This window comes from Nesoenas mayeri (genome assembly GCF_963082525.1).
Source record: "Nesoenas mayeri genome assembly, chromosome: 2".
NCBI lineage: Eukaryota > Metazoa > Chordata > Aves > Columbiformes > Columbidae > Nesoenas > Nesoenas mayeri.
The window spans coordinates 74,044,381-74,070,175 of NC_137543.1; the positions used below are offsets into that span (position 1 = coordinate 74,044,381).

General features: G+C 40.2%; 1 protein-coding gene across 8 annotated transcripts in view; it reads right to left on the reverse strand.

The window, feature by feature from the left end:
• IKZF1 (IKAROS family zinc finger 1) overlaps positions 1-25,795 on the reverse strand; it is a 69,451-nt gene that overhangs the window by 8,802 nt on the left and 34,854 nt on the right. For 6 of the 8 annotated variants that reach the window (XM_080340659.1, XM_080340660.1, XM_080340655.1 and 3 more), the window contains exons 4-6: positions 10,040-10,300; positions 4,179-4,346; positions 2,059-2,184 (exon numbers count right to left, since the gene is read on the reverse strand). In XM_080340659.1, the coding sequence (XP_080196785.1) occupies positions 2,059-2,184; positions 4,179-4,346; positions 10,040-10,300 (555 nt within the window). The remainder of the gene's footprint in view (positions 1-2,058; positions 2,185-4,178; positions 4,347-10,039; positions 10,301-25,795) is intronic. The other 2 variants (XM_080340662.1, XM_080340661.1) reach the window with 1 other exon arrangement.

Below are 25,795 nucleotides of genomic sequence, written 5' to 3' on the forward strand. Positions count from 1 at the left end.
ACCACATTTTTTGAGTCTGGGGAAAAATAAAGGGCCTGAATTGTGACTCTAATAGCTCTATATCACATCTTGAAATGTTACAAGAACAGTGATAGTGTAACTACTTGCTTTTCTAGGTATAATGTAGAATGCATTAAAAAATCTGAGGATACTCACTCATTCTCAACTGTTTCATTATATGTTTTTATGTTTGAGTTTGAAAGGGAAATAAATAATGTAAACATGGCAAAATGGTATGTTTGCAATGAAGTAGAAGAGATTTTTAGAATGTGAAATACTAGGAAAATGCAGGAAAGCTTTATTTTTAGAAATGTAAGGTATTTATTTATTAACAGAGTACTATTTTAATTTTTTTTTTTACTTTAAGAGTGACTTTTTTCCCAGGATACAAGGTCTAAACCCAGAAGTTACTCCTTTCATTTTTTTTTTTTTTTCTCGTTTGCAAAAGTACTCATATTATATCAAATACAGATTTATATGACACTTTCTGTATATGCACGGAAGAAGTTATTCATCCAAGCATGCATGAATTCCTCAAGTTTTCATCCCACTGAGATATTAGATACTCAGTCCCAAGCTAGTGTAAACTCTCCTGTCATGATTTGCTATAAACACATGTCCATCTCTATAATGGTATTGTTTCTTATCAAAGTTTATGATTCCTTACACTGGTTTCATCTGGACATTTTTGCTTACTAAGACTTCAGTAGTAGTTCGGGTACTCATTCACACAGATTTTCATGTTCTGCTTGCAGGCATTCAAGTCCATGTGCCAGACACTGAAAATTCAAATTCCAAGACAGAATATTTGCTTCTAAATCCTGTCACCTCTTTGAGGAATAAGTATTGCTGCCTACTGTATATTATATTGAGCTTTTCTATTTATACATTCTCCAGCTCCTCAATAAAATTTGAAGGGGCGCTACTCTAACATGTTGTCTGCCAGAAGCTCCTCAACTGCTATCATTATGTGCATATACTTTACATTATTTAATAGCATGTAAAAACAGATTCAGGTTCTGTCCAGATACAAAATATTGAATGAGGCATCACTGCAAATAGATCAGAGACAACCTTCCATTTTTGTCATTTGACAAACCAAATAATATATACTGACAGGATCAAAAAGGTACACAATAAATGTAACTTACTAGATGGGTTTAAACTCCACCACAGAAGAGAATCTTATATTCTCTATCTAAAACTCCACACGAAAGGGGATTTTGTATGGCTATTTACTGTGATCAATCCCACACAGATATTTAGGATCTTTGTTAAGAAAAATCCAAACCCCAATATCTGCTTGCTCTATGTCTGGGCATAGTTTTAGATTTTATATTCTCTGAAAAATGGACTTTACCTTCATCATAAGACCGGTCTCATCTCTCAGAGGAGCACAACAGCTGCTCACCTCTCCCACTTTTCTTTTAAAGAAGAGGCTGGGTAGAATGCTGTCAACAAATTATTAGTCTTTCTAGTCTGTCCCAGTCAAACTGGCTAAATTAAATGCTTCTGGCTTCATGTCCTCTTCCTTGGAAGAGGGAGATCAAAACCAGATGACCCATCCTTGTTAGAGAAGTTGGTCCCAGTGGTCAAGTAAGCCCCTTAAGCTGTGCCTGGGAAGGGCAAGAGATGTGCAATGCAGAAGGTTCTGCAGCCCTACCTAGAACACTGGTATTAAATCTTTATTAAGAATACATCCACAAGAGTATTGTGATACAGGACTCCAAGCAAAAGGGAAAGGTGGAGGGATGAAGTAGCCACACTGTCTTGAGATGGTGAACTGAAATCTTCCAGGTCTTGCAAGTGTTTTGCCATTTGCCTGAGTTCTATTTTGGCTTTTTGTTTGAGCTAAACAAAATAAGACAACAGCTAAATATTTATCAAATATAGAATAAATCCAGATGAAATATCATACATATGGGGGTGGGGGACGGGAAGAGAACTGTGCCTCCACAATGCAAAAGATGCCGCAAATGGTATTACTGTTCCTTTTGCACTCTTTTTTCTGCATACGTGACAGGACAACGTAAATCCCCAAATGGACACGTTTATTACCTGAATAAAGGCTGCTTGAGATATTCATAGTTTGCAGGTAGTTATGACAGCGTTCCTTATGTTCTTCCAAAGAGCTGCGCTGCTTATAGCTGCGACCACAATATCCACACTTATGGGGTTTGCCAACTGGAGAAAACACAGTTCATTGAGCGATTCAGATGGGGTACGCAACAGTGTATTAACAACGATAAGAACAACAGGAAAAAAGCCCACGCCAAAAATAAACTCATGCTATGGTAAACCAAATAAAGATTTTGTTAATTTAAAAACAAACAAACAAAAACCCCCAAACCAAAAACAAACTAATGGAAAATTGTTTGTATGCCTTTACATCAACAGGGCAATTCTGTGGGTGCTGCAAGCTGATTTCAGATGATTCACATCAGATAAGGACCGTGACATTAAATCCTCAAAAACAGCATCTACGCAAGTTAGAAACTGAGACATCTTCAAAGGTCTGGGCGTAGTCGCTTTTGTGCCGAGATCCCCCAGAGACTCCCAGCAGGGGAACTGGTGGTGTAGGTAGAGACACAAGCCCACGGCTGGATGTCAGTTCTGATGTAACCAGAACCAGCACAACCCTTTTAGGACAGTGTTAGATTTCACATGTTTTCCGCTTCTGGAAATTCAAGAGAAATGGCATGACAAAATTCTTCCTGTATTACACCAATCCAGACGTATGTAGTTCCGGGAATTTCGCAGTAACAATATGGTTTCACAGAATTCTGGACCCGAATTTTCTGTCGTAGTATGACAAGACTCACTTTACATGTGATTCCACAATTTTAGATGAAGACACAGCTTAACTTTTGAATTTTATTTACAAATTCTCAAGTGAAAATCAGCCTCAGACATCCAACTTGTTTTATAATGTATTGACGTCAATTTGCCAACTGCAGGAGCTAATCCAAATCTATAGTTTATGCATTGTCTCTTTAGCTATGGAATCCTCAGAGTTTGACAAAAATGCCTATTTGTAATTTCATGTGTCTATATAAAATTATGTTTAAAATTTTGCAGCCATGAAAATCAGTAACAGTAAGGGAGAGGGAGGTGAAATAGTCTTTTAAAGATGTACTTTCCTGAATCAGGCCAGAACAAAGCAGAAACAGGACTTATTTTGGACATCTGAGGCGAACATTAGGGATCTTATTATTTAATGTCTGTGCTAGAATTTCCTTAGTTTTTGCAACACACAAATTTTTGCTTTGAGGTTTCTTGCTACCTAGAATTTGGTTCCAAAGCCAACTTTCTCAAGTTACCAGCGTCAGTTCCAGCAATGTGTTTCGGAGGTCTCCTATCCAAATAACAAATTACATTTCCAGCTTAGCTTGGGAAACTAGATGAGACAACACTCCGCTTTTAAAGGCACTCTAAAAAGGTGCTAAATTGGTTTTGCTTCATAGAAGGTCTGTGACTATGGCTTCTGCCAAACAATGAGAGGTTTGTGGTAATGGAAAAGCACAGCTATTCAAAAATGTTTATTCAGATCTCCATATTACTGTTCAGACAAAAACATGAAGAACTGTGGCAGAGTCCTCTTTTTTGGAAGATTATCATCTTTCTATCCTCCACTCTTACATTCCTTCCCACTCTTTCAAAGTACTTGTAATAACAAGGTACAACAAATAACTGCTGCTAAATGCTGTAGGTGGTATTCACACTGCAGTTGAGAATGACTTACCAAACTGGAGGATTTTGAGATTTCATTATTTAAAACCTAGTGTGTTTAGACCTTATGTTATCTCTATATGCAGATAAATGCCATCCAAACTCTAAAAAAATTCATCAGCTTTAATTCATGTTCATAGTTCCACGAAATGGATTACTTAGAGGAGGCTTGTAAAATGAAATCCTTATACAGAAACTTTTAAACAGCCAAGAAGTACAGGGAAAAAAGAAACAGTTCTTCTGGTGAAGGATCATGAGCATGAGATGAGTTTGGTCATTTCTTTGCTGCTAAAACACCGTGGCTGGCTCACATCATGGTTAACCCCAACATGGGGTGACTGTTCTCCCCAGGGTGAGAAGACCTGTGGGACTTGGTGTCCGCCAATGTCCCCGTCTCCTCAATGGGTGCTGTGAGGAGGACCCCTGGACAGTCCCACGCCTTCACTTACCCGAATGAGTCCTCAGGTGTCCTGTGAGGGCATCCCTGCGACGGCAGGCGTAGTTACAGAGGTGGCACTTGAAGGGCTTTTCACCCGAGTGCAACTTTATGTGGCGCAGAAGGTTGCCCTTCTGTGTAAAGGAAGCTCCACATTGATTGCACTGGAAAGGGCGTTCTCCTATGGGGAGAAGGAGAAAATATGTGAGAACAAAAAAAAAACTTACACGGTGACAAGAGAAAGATTTCAGTGAGAAAGTTGTTTTCTCACTGCTGCTCTGTGACTTCCACCGGCTGCAGGTTTGATATAACATGAGGCTTTCAGACTAAACCTGCCAGTTTCTTAATGCTTCACTGGCTGGGTCAATTTGATCTGAAAATCTAATTTTTTTTTTCTAAATCAGAATGGCACATCACAATGCAAATTCAAACTCATTTAAATAAAGTGACTGCAACATTTTGTGTTGAAGAGCCACTCTTCCTGATCAGCAGTTTTGGAATAAACCAATATCCAATTTTGCATGTTGTGGCATTTGGTGGGGTTTTTAATGTGGCTTTTTTCAAAGGGTCTTTAAAATATGCCACTGAAGCAGCAAAATAAAAAGGAAACTCATTAAAAATGCATTTCAGGATCACAAGTTCATTTCAGCGTTACATTCTTATATTTAAATGAAAGGCACTTCATTATAACAGTTATAATAACTTCTTTTCATTTACATTTTCCCTGTATTTTCCCTTTCAATTTCTTCTCCATTACCTGTCTGTCCCTAAGCAGCCAAATCAGGAAAGAGACAGAGAGAGAGAGTAAAATCACATAAGTTAAGACAGTGCAGAGGAAGCCCTGTACTTCCACGCCAAAGTCCCAACCCTTCTCTAGGTAAGGTATGAACAGAAAGAAGAGCTGCATAAATGGGCTCTGCTGGGCTACAGTTCGGAGGGACACAGGGAAAAACCTGAAGAGACACAGACTTGATTTGTCTAAGCTGGGGCCTGTTATCAAGGAAGCAAATCAACTAGCCTTTGCAGAAGTTAATATGGCTGTTTGCTTTTTAGTGCTGTTTAAAATCAATATGCTCATTTATTCACTTAGTTTGGGGTTTTTGTTTGTTTTTTAAAGATTTATGATAGATGAGGCCTTTTCATAACTCAGTGGGAAATAAAATACTTTTCCAGTATTACGTTATCCATCAGATACGTTATCCATTACATTACCCATCAGATAGGCGTAAAGGAAAATTTAGACATGAAAGTACTCCATCACCAGGAACTGCTCCTGCATGCCCACCTCTCTGTGGCCCTCTAATAAGTCAGACTAGACTTTGAAACTCATTTGCTGAATTCTGTTTCTCTTAGGCATAAATGTAATCTGCTATAGCAGTTATAATGCATCTGCAATATTAGCAACAGCTCAGAGATGAACTGCTCTTCATTTTCATTTTCTTTATATAACAATAATACTGAACTTAAAATTTCAGTGCTGAAGTTCAAATATATATACGAAAAAAAAACAGGTTAAACAATTTATTTCTTCTCTCTCACTTAAGCATCATGTAGTATTTTGCACATCTAGGACCAGCCTATATGTCCATATGTGTGCAGCAAGATAATTTTTGATTTTTGGGTAATGTAGCAGAGCAGCTGAAAAAAAATTAGGCAGCAGCACTGTCCCAACCTAAAAATCTGCAAACTCAACCATCAGGCTGACAGCTTTAGCATTCGGTAAACAGTAAAATGAATCTACTTTATGGCAAGATATTTTCATTGCTCAAATAGCTTCAAGCAGGTCAGCATAGTCCCTGTCAAGCCAAATGAGCTCACTTTCTTCATCCATCAAGTAGCTGTATTTGTCTAACCTATATCTGCAAGTGGTTCATCTAGGGTGACCCACCAAAAAAGCCAGCATTAGCCTGACAGGATTTTGCAAGGTACTTCATAAGCCATGCACAGTAGTTGTTAGGGGAAAAAAATAACAAGTAAGAGTCTGTCTGCTTTAGCTCTTAATCTTTGGGGCAGTTACTCAGTGTGGAAGGTATTTTTCAAATATGGACTGAAACAGTAATGAAGAAGTCAGTTTCTCATGGGAGACACAAATTCAGAAGAAATGGTTAATTCTTACTAAACAGCTTTCCTAGCATTCATTTCCGTTATTTTTACTCAGAGGAGTAGAAGAGGAGGAAATGAGGATTGTAAAAGAACTCCAGGAGTGAAATGCAGAGCAAAGTAAGAATGAAATTTATCTCCAGCCTACAGCTCTCGCAATTACAGGGTGAAATTTTGCACTGGGTGGAGAAGACAGATGGGTGGAGCATTTCAAACAAGACTCCTGAATGACAAATATTTCTACAAAACCTACAGTGGGATCAAACATAAAGGAACCTTCACTCATGTTGGTGTTCTAGGGAAACAACACAAGCACCAAAAGACCCTGAAACTGTGTGTAGCTTGCCTGGCCCTTGGTCATCCATGCTGAAACTACTAGGGTGGGGAATAACCATCCTGTGAGCCCAGCAAAGCTCTCAGCCCTGCTAGGATGGAGGTGGTCACCGATGGAAGGTTACTAGGTATGACACTGTCTCCCAAAAAAGGGGAAGGGACAGGATGGAAAGAAAAAAAATGCATCTTTTGTTTAAACACTCAGCTTTGTGTGTTATTTGCTTGCCAGTTCTGAATAGCATGTCTCTCTGGTGTTGATTTCACTGCATGATGTGTAGCTATGGATGAACATGGGCCCAGGTGCAAAGACTGCAACAGGACCCTGAATTGAATCAACCACCATTGTGGTGATTTGCAAGCCTTAGTGGGTGGGAACGTGGGCCCTGGACTACTTATTCAGTGAAGAATATCTGTCATCTTAATTGAAATCTTTCTAATTTCTTGAACAATATAATGACAAAATCACCTGACACTCAACGAAATGGTTGTCTGTCTTCTCTCTCTTTATTTTTTTTTAATGCTCATTCTTCAATAGGCATTAGTTTTCTAAATAAATTTGAGACAGTCAGACTCAACTAACAAGACGAAAGTGAACTAACTGATGACTTATGTTAAAGGAGTAGATATATATATGTATACCTGTGCACACACACATATATATGCACATGTATTTATAGGCACACAGGCACACACATATGTGCACACTGAGCAAGCAAAGCCTGAATCTATACCCTGAGGTCTTAGCACCAAGTAGCAGGGTGGAGGGGGTTTCTCCTTTCTAGAGCTCCTGTTTCCTCAACACCAAGCAAGACTGGAGAAAAATCAGTGTCCTGAAAGCCTTGGAGAAGGAGACTGAAGAGAGTTAGGCATCTATGAGTGGGATTCGCTCCACAGACAGGAGCAACAGGTAAGGCACTATGTAGCAGTCAGTGCTATATGGCTGCTTGCAGACAGGAGGGGGCAGAAATATCAGGTGCTGCTCTGCATATCTGCACTTGGCAGGTGTATTCATTAAAAGTAATTATGCCTTTTATCGGGTCAGACAGTCATTTTAATTTGGCACTTTAGTGTGCTAGAGTTTTGTTCACTTATCAAATATTTAAGGAAACCTCAGCGCACATGCAGGTTTTTCATGAATTAGCAGCAAAGTAATTCATTTGCAAGTCTTATTCCTTCACCAGGCATGTATTGAAATGGGCTTTGGTGTAGTCAGTTAAATGTCTGCAATAGTATATCCCATTTCTACTTTAATTTTCACAGCACAGCTGAAAGGAAAAGCAGTCACCACCATTTCCCCATGACGTCCCTTTAATTTAAACTACCAGCTCCGAGCCTCTGCTCCCTTGCCAGCCCCTGAAAAACCACCTGAGCTCACCTGAAGAGGCTGCTCAGGAGAGGAGCTGAGGACAAGGCAGGAGGGAAAGCGTCTTCCCATGGAAGGAGTCAGGGGTGCAACTTTACACTCTCTAGTTTTATAAAGTGTGAAAGAAGAAGGTCCTGCTGAGTGAAGTGCAGCTTGTGGGGTGCTTCCACTGTTGGTTTCAACTACATTGCCTGATTTTAATAAAAGGTCCAGTTGGCAAGGGGAGGGCTCTGCAAAGGGTGGAGAAGTATTGGATGGGCAGCCCTTGTGTGATAGTGCCCCAGACACCCTTGGCAGGCACACAAGCCCCTCTGCCAGGTAGGGTGTTTGGGCAGCTGGAGGTTTGTGCCAGGCAAACCAGCAACAGAGGGAACAGGCAGCCCAGCTCGTCCTCCAGAGACTCAGCCCACTGGGTACCAGTCAGTGCATTAAAAACAAAGGCAGCTCTGTCCACCGCCTCCCTAAAATCAGGCACACAGACCGCTCAGCCCTGGTGCAAACCCTGCCTCTGACCCTCAGGGACCCAAAACTGCTCCTCTGAAGCAGAAACAGCATACATCTGTTGAAATGACAGCCTCCTTAAGCAAGTATGAAGACTTCTAGCTCTAAATGCATTTTAAGTTGCAATATTTTATTTTAGCTACTACAGCATCCTCTCTGATCCCATGGGTCTGTTTAAAAGGCCTCATGTCCAACTCATTTTATCAACTTTTAAAGGATCACATTAACATTAAATTAAAAAAGAAAGGAAAAATATCAACCAACAAGCACTTTATTATACCTAGGATGTAGGCTGCAGCCTCTATTCTGAGAACAAGTTGTGACTTTTCCAATAAAGATAACTAACTGCTCCCTGATAGAGGGATTGATCATATTGAATTGAATATACAATGTAACAGTATTGCTAACATCCCCAGCAGTGTTTCTGGACATGGCTAATCCACGGTACACTGACAGATCGCACCCTTCCAGGGCTTGAACAGCCACAGTTACAATGACAGACATTAGCACTGGGAGGGGTGAATGACACCCAGGGTGTTTCATGGATCGTCTCCATTAAACTCTCAAAACGCTTTGCTAATCTCACTCCTTAGTAATTCTGGGGAAATCATTTAGGCGTGACTGGGGGGAGGCAGGTGAAGACAGTGTCTATGTGTTCACTAGCATGACTATTTCAGTGGAATTTAACCATCAGACAGGTCGTTCCTACCTTAAAAAGATTTTAAAATTATCTCTCATTTGAATATTTATGCAAAAATGCCCAGCACTTTATTATTTTCAAAGTAACTTGTGTAGCACAACAGCTCAGTTCTTGTCCTTTGACTACGGATGACCACAGAGTTTAGATTGGAAGCCTAATTTTTAGACAGCTTATAGCAGGTAAGATATGACTCACCCTGGTCTTCTTCATTTGTTTCAGCCTCTTCATTTTTTGCACTCTTTGAGACTATTTAGAATTAGAAAATTGAGGCAAGAAGATTCATAGCACTGTATAATGAAAAGCTATCCCTAGGGAGCACATCTTTACATGACCCTTTTAGTGCCCCAGTGGAAACCCACTGGTCCAGATTTGACCAGTGACAGTACTTTTGTTTACTTCATGAAACATTTGACATAAAATTAACCCCTTTTTTTTACTAAGGCTGCCAGTACAATTCCATTAACATTTATTTTACCAATCACTTTCATAATCATTGATCCGTAACAAGCTTTGTTGCATTGTTGAAAACATTAGAATTGGGTTGATTTCAGGGTTAGTCATATATGGGTTTTTCTTCAGGAATTCTTAGACATTTCTTAGAAATTAAACAAGATTTTTTTCCTTAAAAAAAAAAATAAATCATGTAGCTTTAAACCACACCGCACAATTTCTAGCACAATAGATGGACTTCCACTGAGAAGAAATTTCAGTTCCTGTGCTGTCTGAAATGGCATAACAAAATAACAGAGTTCCAAATGCCCACTGATGCTGCATTATCTTACAAGAGGGAACATGTGCACGATACAGAAAATAAATCTCAGTTCCTAGTATGTGGCCAATTGTTGCCAACTAAAGGAAAAACTATGTCAGGCCTTACCAGTGTGGCTTCGTTTGTGAACCATGAGCACATTGGGACCGATGCAAATTATCCCACAGATATCACATTTTAGCTTTCCGTTAGGAAGTCGAATGCCTCCAACTCCTGACATAGCCTTGCTGCCTGGGCCATTGTGTGAGCCATTCATTTTTTCTCCCGAGGTATCAAGCATTCGTAAATCCTCCGCACATTCTTCCCCATTCATTTCACAGGCACGCCCATTCTCTTCATCACTCTGAGTCTCTATTTTAATATTACCAGCTGAAAAAAACAATACAGGATGCCACTCAGTTTTGTTAGAGAATAAATACAGTGGCAAAGAAACAATCACATCAAAGGAGATAACTTCTAAACAGCATGTACAATATACCTAAATAACAAAAGCTACAAACATGACTACATTTCTATGGGCAATGCAATGCGTTTGTAACACATGGAGCAATGAACAGTGAATATTAGTAACACAAATGCAAAGCATCCAGGGAGCTGGGAACCCAAACAACATTACAAGTCTGTTCCTAGGTCACTTTGAGATTTTCGCATTTGTAATGTTCATTTTGACAGTTCAGGCTAATTGGAATGAAACTTAAAATGAATCGACTTCACATGGTTTTGTCCAAAGCAATTGTGAAACTAGCTCATCAAAGACAATGGATGCAAATGAACTGAAAAGACAACATACTCCAATGGGCAGGAAGATCCTGAGGGTTGTAGTGAATCCAAATATGTGGTTTGCAGTTAGTAAGGGTAAGCAAGGACAATGGAAAAGCAAAGAGTACACATATTGATAAAGAAATCATAGTGGGGAAGAACAGAAGAAAGAATTTAAGAGCAAGAACTATCATTACAGGAAATTATGAGTGATAATTGTGTTTTTAGGACAGCAGGATTAGGATCACTGAGTAAGAGGAGAGGATGTCTACAGCCATGAGCTACTATTAAAAACCAGTCAAATAAACGAAGGTGGGTGGGAGAACCATTTTGATTTGATTGGATAAGTCCGTTGTGTTATAACCCCAGAGGTGACGATTGCGTGCAGCTAGAAGAAGAATTCAGGTATAAATTTAGCATAGCCTCAATACATGTGATAAAATGTAGGTTGGTAAATTTGATCTGATATGAACATAGCAAACCTAAATGTTGCGGAAAAGGGCCAAGATTCAGATCAGTTAGTACCAGTATTCATTCCTCTTCTCTCCACAGGACTGTATAGCATTTTGCGTAGAATAAACCATCTTTACAGTTATTTCTCTCTTTTCTAACCTGATTATTTTGGTTAAAAAAACCCCGTTCTTCATCAGGCTTCATTCCACCCCCAAAAAGAAAGCATTTTTCTTTAGTGGCTAGCTGAGTACACAAGGGGTTTGTTTCACCCAATAAAGACCAGGTCTTTTCCTTTTGTGGAACAGCAGTTTCATGATAGCCTTATTCATAAGTGGTGGTGTAACCATGACATAATTAAGCTATCAGCAATAATTACCTCAAGAAATTAAATAACTTTACATTCATTTGAAATCAAAAAGTTTGACAAACTCTCCTCTGCTACACCCTGCAACCTCCCAGGTGTCCAAGGAGGACTCATAGATGTGACTGGGAAGAATATCTGACTCAAAATCTTACTGGGAAACATGTTAAGTGTAGAAGTGGTCACATTTCTGAACACTTCTTGACTGGACATCTCTTATAAAGTCTACCAATCTAGACATTTTAATGATTTTTCAAATATCACATTTTTAATAGAAATCATATGCAAGACAGAATGAGTGCACATCATAAATACCATTCTTTTCTTTAAAATGCATGCCCTAAAAAGGGGAATAATTTAGAGAAAGAATATGGAAAGAATAATGGTCAATGAGCAAACAGTGATATACAAAGGTGGTATGACTGGCTGAACAGAAGTAATCTACATCATTCTGCAAATTTAGTGGAATGCAACCCCACGCTGCTGTTTTTACCAAGGCAAATGGAAGCAATAGAACTATTTGGCTTAAGTATATGACAGATTTTCCATAATTCACACACTACTTTTTTTTTTTTTCTCTTAATTATAGTAATAATAATTTGAATGTAAACATTTATACAAAACAGTTGCCTGTCAGGGATTTGGAGAAGGCTTTATTTTTATTTATTTATTTTTTTAAAAAAATTTTTGAAGTAGGCTTTATGTTAAGTAAAACAAAATACAAATGAGCAAAGCAAAAAGATGAGACTATTTATCCCTATGGTAGCATATGCAGACAAATATACATTGCTGAGAAGCGAAATGACACAAACAAAAATAATGAAATTAGGAACTAGATGGAAATGCTCTGTAAGCTGAGTGAGCTGAGTTTGCAGTATACTTACGGGAAAAAGATTTGGGAATTATTGCATGAAAGTCCCTAAAGCCGTCTGCCCCATATGCAGCTGCAATAAAGAAGGCAAACAGGATGCTGGTTTGTGGTACTGCTAGCAGTAAATGTAAAAGAAGGTGGCATTATTGCTATAAGAGAAGTAGTAGGAGAAAGACAGAACTGTTATCACAGAAGCAACACAAGCAGTTTAGGATGAAGCAGGAACAGCAGCAGAACAGCTGGCAGGGGAATCCTGACCTGCCCAAAACAATTCGCATTTGCAAAAATGCCCTTTTCTTCCAAAGCATCCAACAAGTTTTGTCATGCTTTCTAAAGGCATAACCTCTCTTGGGTATTCCCCTTGCTTGCAGGTTAACTCCTGCTAGAGTCAAGAGGAACTTTTGCCAAAATGTCTTGAAAGGGTCAGGGGAAGCAGAGCACCTAACCCAGGGAAACTGTGGGCCCCTACAAGTGCAAGCTTCCTCTCAGCATTATTTTTTTTGCCAACGTGCTCTCTTTGTGTACCAGAGATCTCGTCTTCATACACCCTTGTTTCCAGTCACTGCAGTTGTAAAAAATGAAATTGTGCTGTTTTCTTCTCAGGCCTGCTAGTCTTATGCAATGGAAGAAGAGGGAGTTCAATTTTATGTGTACGTTATTGTGTATATTGGCATATTTTTTGTTTGTATTTTTAAAGCTTGTCCTCACAACATATCTACACAAAAGAAGCTGCACAAACACACTATACCCTGCATGTGACAGGTAGCCAAGTACAAATTAACATACCATGGGGCACACTGATACAAGTGGCGATGGAGTTAATTACTCAACATAAGCAATGATAGGGATATCGATCTAGTCAGTTGTCACTAAAGCTCTCCATAGCCGTGCCCCTGGCCTGTCGTAGCTGTGTTGCTCAATGACTGTCCCCACACAGATGCAGTTGAGCACACAGGATGCCCTCACAAGCGCATCCATTCGGCAGCACAGCCTGTGGCAGGGGCTCGGTTCAGGTGCTGAGGTCCCTTTGCCAGTGAGAGCTGATGGACAGTGAGGCTGCCCACCTCGCCCTGGGTCCTCATAGAGATTTGATGGGTCTAATTAACAAACAAAATCTCTTCATGTTCAGAATTAGCGCTTTTTGCAAACCTGTTTTCCAAATGAAAACCAGTGAAAAAAGCTCCATGATGAAGGAGACAAAACAGGAGAGAGAAATCAGTCCAGTACAAATACTAAGGTTTTTTATTAAATTTTAATGATAAATGAGAAAGCAGGCTATACTCTCTACTCCACCCCGGAGACTGAGACTGAAAAACAAAAAAAAAATAACAGTATTTTTCATTTTGAGAGAGGTTCCTGTCCCTCCCTTGCTAATCACGCTTGGGGCACTAATGATGAGACAAATACCTCAGAATCAGGCATTTCAGATGTACTGGTCAAGAACACGCTCAGTATTTGTACAGCTTTCTTAAACAGATACTTGATATAGTCTTTTCAGAAATGATTTCTGTGCACATCCATCTCTATGTGCAGACATTAATTAGCTCTAAAATAATTCATGGTAATAATTTCCGTTCTAACACCATTAAGTTATTACTCATTAATTAGTTTACTTCAGTTTGGTTGGAGATGACCTTAAAAGGCTCTGTATTTTACTCTTTGTACACATTAGTGCAATTCAGGGGAGTTTAATCCAAACCCTTTCTCTTTTGTGCAAGGAGTGTGGGGTGCACCGGTGTCACTGAACTGACAGCTCTGCCCCTCTCCCTTTTTACATACCCCATAGTGTGGAAAATAGATCCCAAAGTAGGGCAATGTGTGGGCTTCTTGTGCTCTCTGATGTTTACTGTGAGTTTCACTGAGGATTTTCTGAAGAGCATTTTAAATTTATGTTACAACGACTGTTCTGTATCCTATGGTTAAAGATTATGCAAGTATTTGGAAAAAAAATGACATGTGAAAAGGATAAGGGTTGATGATGTGATTTATCACTGAAGGGCGGTGTAGCTGGCTTAGCACGAGACTCAGGCTGCGACAGTCAGGAAGGGAGGACGGAGGGTGAGGAGACAGAGTCACATTTCCCTGGCAAGAGTTAAGCAATGTGGAGAGGCAAGGGAGGCATTTTGCAACCAGTGAAAGGGTTGGTAGTGGGGAGAAAGGAGAAACCAAACAGAGCTCCTGGGAAACAGGACGGGGAGGGTGGCTATTAAAGGACAGAGTAATAGGCAGCTAGAAAAAACTGCATATGAAGAATTAGTATTTTCTTTTCAGTCCATTGCCAATTTACCTTCTCTTATAGCTATGGGACTCCCTTCCAGATGTAAAATCTTTTCAGTTTTGTGAGATTTTGGCACTGGTGCAGGTTTAAGTACCTGGGCCAAAATCCCATTTGGAAGGAGGCAATCACCTCCAAAGTCATATTCTTCTCCAGTGGGATTTTGGAAGAAGGAAAAAACGTAAGACCTGGCTATCAAAAGAATTTAGAGAGTAACAGAGAAAGATAAATCACACTGTAGCTTCTGGGGGCATTTTAACAATGGACTTCCTCAACTCCCTTTGATTTTTAATGGGATTTGAACATCTTTAGTACTTTTATCCCAGTAGGTACTTAGCTGCATCTTGTGTCATACACCTGCCTTTAAGAAGTTAGCCTTTAACCTTTATTTGGAAATAACCACGATAATCTGATTTTTGGTGTGTGTGATGTCTTGCTTGTACTTTGTAGCCAACAGCAAAGACACCTCAATTTGAGTTGTTTCAAGTAATTTAAATGTATGTATTTTCTGTTTGAATGGCTCGTTTGTTATTCCAAGACAAGTCAGAAGTATTTTGTTGATGTTAGTTGTTGTTTAAGTGGTAGCTTTTAACTCCAACAAGAGATTTTCATGAAGGCACCATAACTATTCAAGCAGCAGACAGATGAATCTGCAACAATACCTGGCTGATTTGCGCAGTGGCTTAGCACTGTTACAGTGAGGAGGAGAAAACCTTCACCACTACCCTTTCTAACATATACAAAACGTTGCTAAAAAAGCGGAATAAGATGAAAAGAGCCTATCAGGCAAAAAAAAAAAAATTACCTCAATATGTGTCAACAAAACCAGCCAGGATCTCTTACTGTTTACATAAGTGCAAAAACTAGGAAACAGAATATTGCCAGCAATACCACCTGTTATTTCTGATATAAAACATAACAGCTATTCTATTTTGTTACAGTGCACTGAATTCTAGCACTTGGCTATGACCTGAAATCCAAACCTTCCCCCTTTTCTTTTTACGTCATGGTCATTTATTGTGGCATCAGCTCTATTACCACACAAGAGCACTGAGGATGGAGGATGTCGATCTCAGAAATATAAGTCACACAAGCAAGTTGTTTGTCGACAGAATATTTAAGGAGTCGGTATTCACTGACTAGGCTTGAAAACAACAAAATTCAATTCTTGAACCTCAATTATTCTTCCATTAATAGTATCTTTCTCTTATGAGCTTCTGAAGTTATAGGAAGAATCATGTAGATGTAAGAAAGACCAGCAAAAAGTCTGGGCAGAGCAACCATAATTAGTTAAACAATGGCCTCAACCTTTCTTCAGTAAATTTCAGAAGACACAACACAACATAGGTGGGACTGACTCAAACTAACCAGTTAGTTAGCTATAGAGAAAGTGGATCCATTCAAGTACTCGTAATAATGACTGTTTTGCCCTCTCCTTTCTACACATAGCACTGCATTGCCCAGTTAATCAAGCATTTGTGGTGTCTGCATGTGTAAAATGCTGAAAATTAGAGGTGGATAAGAATTGCCTAAAAAGTCAGAACCTACAATGCAATTCAATTGCTATAGACAAAAGGAAACACATCAATAAATAAAAGGGGATGTATGCAGCCCATGTTGCACAAGCTGTTAGGTAGGGCTTCTGTTAAACAGGACCCAGCACTCACTGTGTGACAGGACAGAGACGATTCACACGGTGGGAGGTGAACACCTGAGGATGGCAAGACAGCGCAGCAATGTGGTGCTGGCACCTCATCGTTTTTCTCAAAAGAGCCCAAGTCTTTACCACAGGCTGCAACATGGTGAAGAGAGGGCAACAGACAAAAATGAAGGCTTCTTAATGAGAGGCTCTCAGCTGGCTTTTTAAAGTGAAACGAAAATAACAGAAAGAAGAGTAGCAGCAGGAACCGCCGGGGCACACCTGCAGGTAGAGCAGACTGGTGCCGACGGATAAGGAGATCCTCCCTGCGGGGTCCATGCTGCCCCTCCTTTGACTCCAAGTGCCAATCAGCCCTTGGCAGCCAATTTCTTCCCTACTCTAATTTTGGCTTTTGATCAAATATATATTATTCCAGAAACTCAGGAGTCCCCAGATAAGCTATCTCCCATAGGACAAGTGCTGTGAGGAGCTCCACCCATCTTACAGACGGCGACTGACAGTTCCTCCCACCACTCAGGTCCCCATGGGGAGGTGCCGGTGCCTACGCCTGCTGGCACACTTGTCTCAGCTTTTGCAGCAAAGAGCAGGGATGGGTGCTCACTGCATTGCAAAACCCATCAGTGTGGTTTTCTGGGGGCTGCAACGAGATCAAACCACAGTGAATGCAAACAAGTGAAGAATACAACCACCAAAGGTGCACCTCTCTAGGTGCAAAAAGTCTCTTGCTCCATGGTGCAGACTCCCAGTAATGTCCCATTACGTACCTATGGGAATCTTCCAATGCAGGGGTTGTCAAACTCATTTTCACTGGGGGCCACATCAACCTTCCCATTGCCTTCAAAGGGTCGAATGTAATTTCAGGACTGCATAAATGTATCTACTCCTACATTTATACAGTCCTAAAATTACATTCATTCCTTTGAAGGCAACAGCAAGGCTGATGTGGCCCCCAGTGAAAATGTGTTTGTCACCCCTGCTCTAGTGCATTGGTAAAGATGGACAGGTTAAAGACAGATTCAAGTAATTCCCTTGAAATCTACTTGCACCCTTGAAGCTAGGTGCTTTTCATGTATCTTTCTGATTTTGTATTTCAGCAGGAAACCATCTGTAACCAAGCCAAGGGGCTGATCTAATTCATATTCATTGTCTTTGTTGTGCAACTTGCTGGTACATCTTGTACTGGATTCAAGTTGTTTTTTCAAAGGACTATTAACTACCTGGCTGCTTGAAGTTCATCATCTGAATTACCAGAAAAACAAAGTTTTAAAGGCAAGAGAAAGGGCATTATGAAGAAAAACCATGCTAAACTTATTTCTTAAGTTCCACATGTATGTGTTACCCATGTTTCCTCTATACAAAGGGCATATTTTACTGTTTGCATGACGGAGAAGCTAAGGGAACTGCTGCAGGCTTGCCAGTAACAGACTTTACTGATGCTTTGCTGTTTTGAGAAGTAAGATGGGAAGATTTTCAAACTGGGGGAAAAGTTTGCTGACAAATGATAGCAAGAATAAAGCTTCTCATCCTCAATGCCTTTGCCTCTTCTGCTTCCATCAGATTTTTTTAATATGGGCTTTAAATGATGAAGAAGTAGAAAAAGGGCATTTAGCAAGAATATTTTAAAAAGCAAAGTAACCTCAAGTAACAATACACAACAGTGAGGTAAAAACACTATAATATATTAAAACATTCCTGTCTCACACAAGAACATGGGTGCAGATACATGTGTTAATGTGCCGAGTCTGGCACCTGTGAAGCTGTGTTCTCCAGAAAGGTTATAGGCACAAACATTGTGGCTTATACTCTTACCCACACAGCAACACTTACCCAAGGGAAGTAGAGCCTCAGACTTACAATAATCTAACATTTACAAGGCATCCTCCTTCTCTAATCCTTCCACAAAGTGTGCTTTCGTGAAATTCATGGGTGTTGACCTGTCCTCAACTGAAGCAACAGAATTCTAGCTAATGGCAGCCTAGAAGAATGTGCAAAGAGTGTGAACCTGCAAAGGTTAGTGTTTTGGAGAAGAGTAGCAACTATGTTGAGATTTAACAGGGTTACCAAAGAATCTCTTCACAGATGGGAGAGACAGGCAGGTTCTTGTATGAAGCCATTCTGTCATGGCTGGAAGTTGTCCTCACCCTGCTGCAAACTCAGGGGTTACTGTGGGGATCCCTAGGCAAAGCAAAGGGCTTAACAAATGCAGAAATATGAGTGCAGCACAGCTACATACTTAAGGTGATCAGTTACATACAAATTATATGAACTATAGCTAGAAGGGGAATTTTAAGCTAGCTTGACCAAAAAGAAAACTTTATGAAATCTAAACATGTACAGAGGGTATTGAACAGACCTGTACCAGCTGAAGATAGTCATTAGGCTGCAGAAGAAAGCTATCACTTGGGAGCAATGAAGTATCCTTGGGTGTGTGGTGGGAAGGGAAGGACATAGCTCCTAGGCTCTCTGCAAAGCCAGTGTGGTGTGTGAGGGTGCAGAAGGACAGGTAGGGACAAGAACTGTTCTGTATATTGCTTCAGAGCACCTAAATTTGCCTTGCCCTGGATGCAAAGTTAACCCTTGTAAATCTTCCCCTTTTCATGCTCCAGCTCAGTGAGCTGCTCACACATCTTTAAATTTGTCCATGGCACGGCAAAGAGTGACCCTGGTTCAGGATCGGGCCCTCACAAGTCCACCCATGTGGACATTTAATGTGCCATGCCTTCGCTGTCAGCAAGATGGACACAGGGACTTTAACCAGGGACGTTTTAGCTACTGTGATGATGTCTCGAGAGCTATTTTGCACAAGTGACCATAGTTCCCCAGCTGTCAAAGGGTCAGTAGATCTAAAATTAGACCAAGCAGCTGTGTTTAGGTCTGGGGAGGTGCCTATGGGTGTTGTGCCAAGCCTGTGCACTGTCAGCCTCCTCTTTCAAGAAGAGGGTGGAGCATGAAATTAATAGAAACCCAGGAACACAGCCGTTTCAGCATTTGAGAGGAAATACTTTATGGCAATTTTATCATCCTGCCTACTCAGAAAACAAATTGGCAAGCAAGGTCCTCTGTGTCTCCCTCACTGTAAAAAAAAAAATACCTTCTGTGACTCCCTCAGGGTAAAAAAAAAACCCAAACCAAAACCAACCAACCAAATAAATAAACAATAAACAAAGAAACCCACCAACCCAAAACTGAAAACCAAAACACAACAAAAAAGACCCAGGGATACTGAAAGTTTATTTTAGACTCAAGTATAATAAATCAAATGTCATCATCACTTCGTGAGTGATAAAGTAGATGGTCTCTCTCAGGACTTTGCAACAAAGGTAACCCTGAGGTAACCTGTTCTAGATCTGTTAACCCTCAGTGCTCAGTTATTTTTTCTAGAAGTATCCATCCAAGACTATCAATGTTTTTTTCTTTTTGGGTTGTAGAAATATTGCCAGAAGGTTTTGCAACGTAAACTGCTATTTACCTGATTACAGTGTCCTCAACAGTCAAGTGAAAGGACATCCTAATCTACATCTTCTGGAAAAGAGGCATAAATTGTTCTACACAAATCCTAAAGAAATTGTCTGAATGTGAACATACCAGATAGTTTGTGACAAGAAAATTGACAGGACAGATTTAATTCTCTCTCACTGTGTATTGCAGCCAATGCTTTGCTACAGGGACCTGGATCCTCAGTCCTCAGTACTGAAATGGCAAGAAACCCCAAATGATGCTGGGACACTCTCAAACACTCAGAGATCTGGATCATTCTGGAAGTCTGCAACCTCAGTTCAGTCCACATTTTAAAAATACTACTTGTCTTTCCTCACTTCCTTGGCCATTTTTCATGCCTGCTGTTTCCTTGCTTTTACCTCAGAAAACATAAGCCCTTCTTTCTTTCCCTGAACAAAATCCAAGCTTAACCATTATTAGTGCTATAAGTCATCCCTGAGGTTGATTCCTCTTCTGTGAGGCATCCAACAATTGCAAAGTTGTATACTGTTTCTTTGGGTCATTGAACATAATACTAAGAAAAAACTCTAGATTCCACTAGCTTTTTGCAACAGTTTACTCAAAAAGAAGGAGAGATTATTTAAAAAGCCCACGTTTTCTGAGAAAGATGTGCTGAAAAACAGGACAAAAGTTCAGGCTAAAGAATTATCTGTATGTAAAAGACATTACCTCAGGAACAGCATCTTAGCTGAACTTCCTAGCTCTGCTCTGCAAACACATCTCAGCTGTGATTTGAAACTACTGAATTTAGGAGTCCCTATTCCTGTCCTGAAGGTTGTCTTCAAAATCAGAAAGGAACTGTGCTGCAGAAGGGAACTCCAAGCTGAGGTTTAGTTGAGTTTTTGGAGCAAGTATTATCACGCACTCAGAGGAGAAAGGCTACTATAGCAATCCACTCAGGCGCAGCTTCCTCAAACTCTGAGCAAATCTTCAGCAGTGCTTAAGTCTGGTGAATGTAAAAGAGCATTTTAAAATTATTTTACCACTCTCTTGAATGAGTAATCCAACATTTGAAACTCACTGGAAACACAGTCAAGATCACTATCTTCAAACAGTCACAATCACCATGCTGAGTATCACTATCTTTTATCAAAATGCAACGGTTTTCTTAATGCGGATAGATCAACAAAACATCCAAGCCAATATTGCTGGCAGAACTCCAGGGGAAAAAGGCTTTCAAAATAATAGTTGTTGAATTAAATGGTCTCCAATAGCACCATTCTAGACTAAATTATCATAAGTAGCCCAAAACCAAGTATTATGAACAGGAGAAACCTGCGTAACACAGACCACAGAAATTCTTCCATCAAGGCCTTCGTTTCTGTCTGAGGTATAGAAGAGAATAACCTAAGATGGTTTAACCAGCATTCAAATACTACTCGAATTTCTTTAAACTCTTCCACTCATTTTAATATGCTTACCATTTTTTTAACATTTGTCCATCAAGAAAAGATTTTTACAAAAGCAACTAATGTTTTGGGTTTCTCCAACTTCAGACACTAATGAAAATAGATTATCGGAAAACAGGTTAGCCTGGAAAACACTGATCACAGAGAAATCAGACTGCTATGTCAAGCTCCATATCTGAATTCTGGGTGTCCAGTTACCTCTGAAAATCAGGACCACCCTCTGCTTAGCATACACATTCACCCAGGCATTTACTAGCTCCTTACAAACTCTGTTTGTCATAGTCTGTAAGTTGACTGGTGGAGACGTAGTTAACAAAAAGGACGTGTATTGGCATATCCTGAATTCAAAGCTCAGAGTTGGTTCAGGCATTGCTTGCCAGTCCACAGGAGAGGGAGATTATCAAACTCTTAATCAGCTGCAGCATCCCATGGACTGCAAGCAACTGTGTGGCAGTGGAGATAAACACTGAAGTATTTAGATTATTTCGGAGCTTAAGTCTCTTTTAGTGGTATTCAGATTTTTAAGACAACCTGAGCTTCTCATGGTGGGTGGAGAAACAGAAAACCCACACTGAGAATGCTGTTGAACTTGAGTCCAATCGCAGCAATAGCTGAGAAACATCACAGCTTCCCCCTTGTCCGGCTTAACAGGAAACCTCTATCTACTGTTCCTCTAACTCCTTCCACAAACACACCGAGCAGTCTGGACATATTACCCATTTCCTCCCAATCCAGAGTTGTTTATCTCCCCAGCATCTGTCATGGTCTAGAAGTTTGGAGCAAGTCCTACACTAGTTGTTATAATGTAAATCTAAATCAACCAAGTTGAAAGGTTTCTAGGAGAACCCAGACAAAAAACAAAGGAGAGAGGAAGGGAAGGGCACCTATTAATTAGAGCTACTAGGAAGTAGCTAGAGCAAAGTCCATGGAAGTGAGTCTTCCCAGCTGCCTCATATCTTAAGAAAGATACAGCAACTCCTCATTTTCATTCACGGCATCTTCCAAAGGTTTACTTCACACACTGTCATGGGCACTAAGAATAATTTTTCCTTTGAGGTTTTTTGTTTGTTTGAAAGGGCAATGCTATTAGATGTGCACCATAGAGACCTAGAGGTCTGTTCAGCTTTCATATCTCTAGAGGCAAATTCAGAAACATATCAGGGCTACATCTTCTCTGTAGCAGAAGTATGGTGGGAGACCCTTAGACTACCACACACTGCCATCTCTCCTTTGCATTCAAGGACACAGTGATGATTCAATTTGGGATTATCTTAAACTATGTGGAAAGCCATTATTCCAAGTTCCCGAGCTGGAAACCTTGTGACTTGTCATTTCTCCTCCTTATTTACAAATCTCTCCCATCTTTCCCTCAGCTCCTACTCCTGCCTCTCCACCATGACCTGCTTCTGTACAGTGCCAGAGGTGAAACCAAAGAGCTGTAGTTTTGACACTGCAGTTTGTGTGTGTCATATTGTAACTGGGTTTCCACATCCTCCTCATTCTGTTGTAAAAGCACTTGAAGAGGAAGAAGGGCAAATAATGAAATATAGGAAAGCAGGAAAAGAGGAAGCAGCCAAGAGACAGCAGCCCAACCGAAATGCTAAGAATTATGGAGAAGTGACAGAAAGGGAAGCACAGACCAGGAATTATACTTGGTGGCTTAGCACAATAAATAAATAAATAAATAAATATATATACATACATACATACAAATATATATATCTTAAGCCTTTTCTGCCTCTGCAGAAATCTTCTAGATTACTATTCCTCTCTGACTTTCACCCACTTGACCTGTGTTCTCCTTTCACTCTTCTTTAAGACAGTTACAAAACTGTGCTGCTCTGTGTGCAGCCAGACTGCACCAAACCTGAACCAGCCACCCTCCCGCCCCGCTTCTCTTCGGAACAATCAAGAGGATGGACTCCTCAAATCACTCTCAGAAAGAAAAGAAGGAAATTGAAAATTAAAAAAAGGCCTCAAAATGCCTCTCCTCAGGGCAAGAAGTCTTGATTAGGCAATGGCTTTATGTGCTGAAGGCAGCCAGGAAGGACAGAGTGATGGAAGGGTACAGAAGGAAATTGGCTAAGGCAGAGTAGGGATTGCCTAACTGGGCAAACCTGCCTGGCTGACAGCGGATGGAGCAGACAACTTAGGAAGTCCTTCCACTGAGATCACGCACCATTCTGTCCCGCTCGTTCAGAATGAAACTTGGCCAGAGCAGCAGAAAATGTTTGTAATTCACATGAAGAATTTTCTCTTCTCCATTTGCAGGTAAAAGAGACACAAAGCAGAACATGAACCTCTTTAAGAAGAGTAGGACCCAGCTTTTTACACTCTCCCATTTCTCAAGGACTTTTCATCAAGAATTTGTCTGATAAAAAGCTGAGTAGAAAGTAAAAATTTGAGAAATGACTCTATAAATATCACAACACTAATAGTCTTTATCTAACTGAATTTTGTAGCTTTTCAGGAAGATAGTGGTGAAATCCCACTTGTAAATGAAGACAGGAGTGTTACACAAAGGTGTACTGTGGTATAATTATTTGTTCATCACTGCAGGAAAGTTACCCTGTTGGAAGAGCTTGTTCAAAACCATTTGTGGTTATTCCTCCACAAAGAAGGCTGTCAGGAGGTGATAAGAAATGGGTATTGCTGAGGCTTCACTTTCTTTGAACCACTCTGGCACAGAGAATATCAACAGAGTCAGTTATTTTTCCTAGCATTTATCTGTGAATTGGGAAATATCTTCAGGGCCACTCGATCAGTGTTTAGTTCTTCAGCTAAAGTTAATGTATCTTCGAATGTGTCACACAGAGGAGAGATGACTTTACCTGCCTAGGAAGGAGTTTGCAGCTCCGTCTTGCAAAGAGCAACAGTCCCTGAGATGTTGGGACTGGTGGAGATCTGCACTGCATGTCCCATCCTGCAGCTCTGTCTGCTCTTCCACTTCCCTACAGATGAAGCACCAGCACCTCTAGTTCACAGTGGCATAGTTTATACACTGCATTATTTTTCTAGGGGTGGCAAGGTGACCAAGCTGTGTAATACCCATGTACGTGGGTGTGAGAGGGACTATGACTTGTGAAGGTTTTGCCTAGCTTGTCATGTCCTCCCTATTACAGAGAAGGGCTGGTGTATAGTTAGGGTTTGAGGATCATGACCTTCTTTCTTCTGGCTTTGCTAGTTCTGGTCTGGTTTTAACTTCAGTGAAGGCCCTCTTTATTTAGTTCAGCATTTGCAAAGACAAAACCCAGTTATGCAGCTGCTCAAGAAACAATGCTATGTCAAGTCAAATGAGTATGGTAAGAGAGAACTTAGCTATGGATGCTGTCCACAGCAAATGGACAAAGTTTTTGTATTTGATTTTGGGTGAGAAATACCTAAGCAAAAGAGGCAGAAATACAGTAATTTTCCTGTTAAGCTTGTCATAATGTTACTTACTGTTAAACCAGGACAGCTGGAAAGAGCTAAGCATTGGCCTCTACTGCAATCCTAGACATAAGGAAAGGCATGAGTAGTTTGCTTGGTAAGGAGCGATACCACAAGGGGATTTTTCTGCTGATGTAAACTTGGAAAAAAAGAGAACACTCAATAACAACAGAAATAAGCAATACTTAGTCCAGAACTATTCTCAGTTTCTCATTATTAAAAATAGTAATTATCTTTCAATTATTTGCTTTCTCACAAGCAGTAGTTTTCTGCTTCAGCCTATAGAGAATTAGATAACAAACAACATTTTATGGCCTCAAAGAGGGACAGGTCACTGAATGCAGACTGAGGAAATCAAGGTTTAATTCCTAGCTTTGCCACAAGCTTCCTGTGTGGGCATGGGAAAAGCACTTAATTCATCATGTGCCCATACTTCCCTGTCTCCACTTTTTTCAATTCTTTTCAATTCTACATCTTGGTACCTGCCTCTCAAGTGTCCTAACACATGAGGCAGAAATCTGGACATACACTGGTCTTTCTCCTGGCATGTGTCCCACAGAAGGTGACAAGGAACTGTGGGGTAGACAGCAGCTGTAGCTCAAGAGGCTGCATCACTTAGGTATTTGTGAAAATACTACCCATAATCCGTGAAGTCTACTACAGAATTATACAAAGGTAGAATTATTGTCCAGTGTAATAAACCTCAGTTGCATCTATAAAATATTGGATAACAAGTGCTTGGAGTGCTCAGCCAGCTCTCCTTTATCTGAGATTTCTTAAGGTCAAAAAGTAGATTTTTTCTTCATCAGACTAATGATAAAGAAGTAGGAAAGGAATAATATTTTTTCCTCAGCTGGCCTTTTCCCATGCTACCACTTTGTTCCAAGAGAGCTGTAAAAATCCCAAAGGCAACTACCTCGAGGGGAAAAAAAAAAAAGCAAAAAAAAAAGTGCATAAGCTGTTTAAAATATCCAACCTGGGTTTTAATTTCCCGCCACACTGCAGCCAGCATGGCAGAAGTTATCAGTGGTCTGAGAAAGGAAATGAGAGGGGTTCAGCCTGTACCTTTTTTGTAGGAAATGACTAAATACTGAAAACTGTGTCATCACCATCAGCTTCATAGTGCTTCTCATACATGTTTGGTTATGA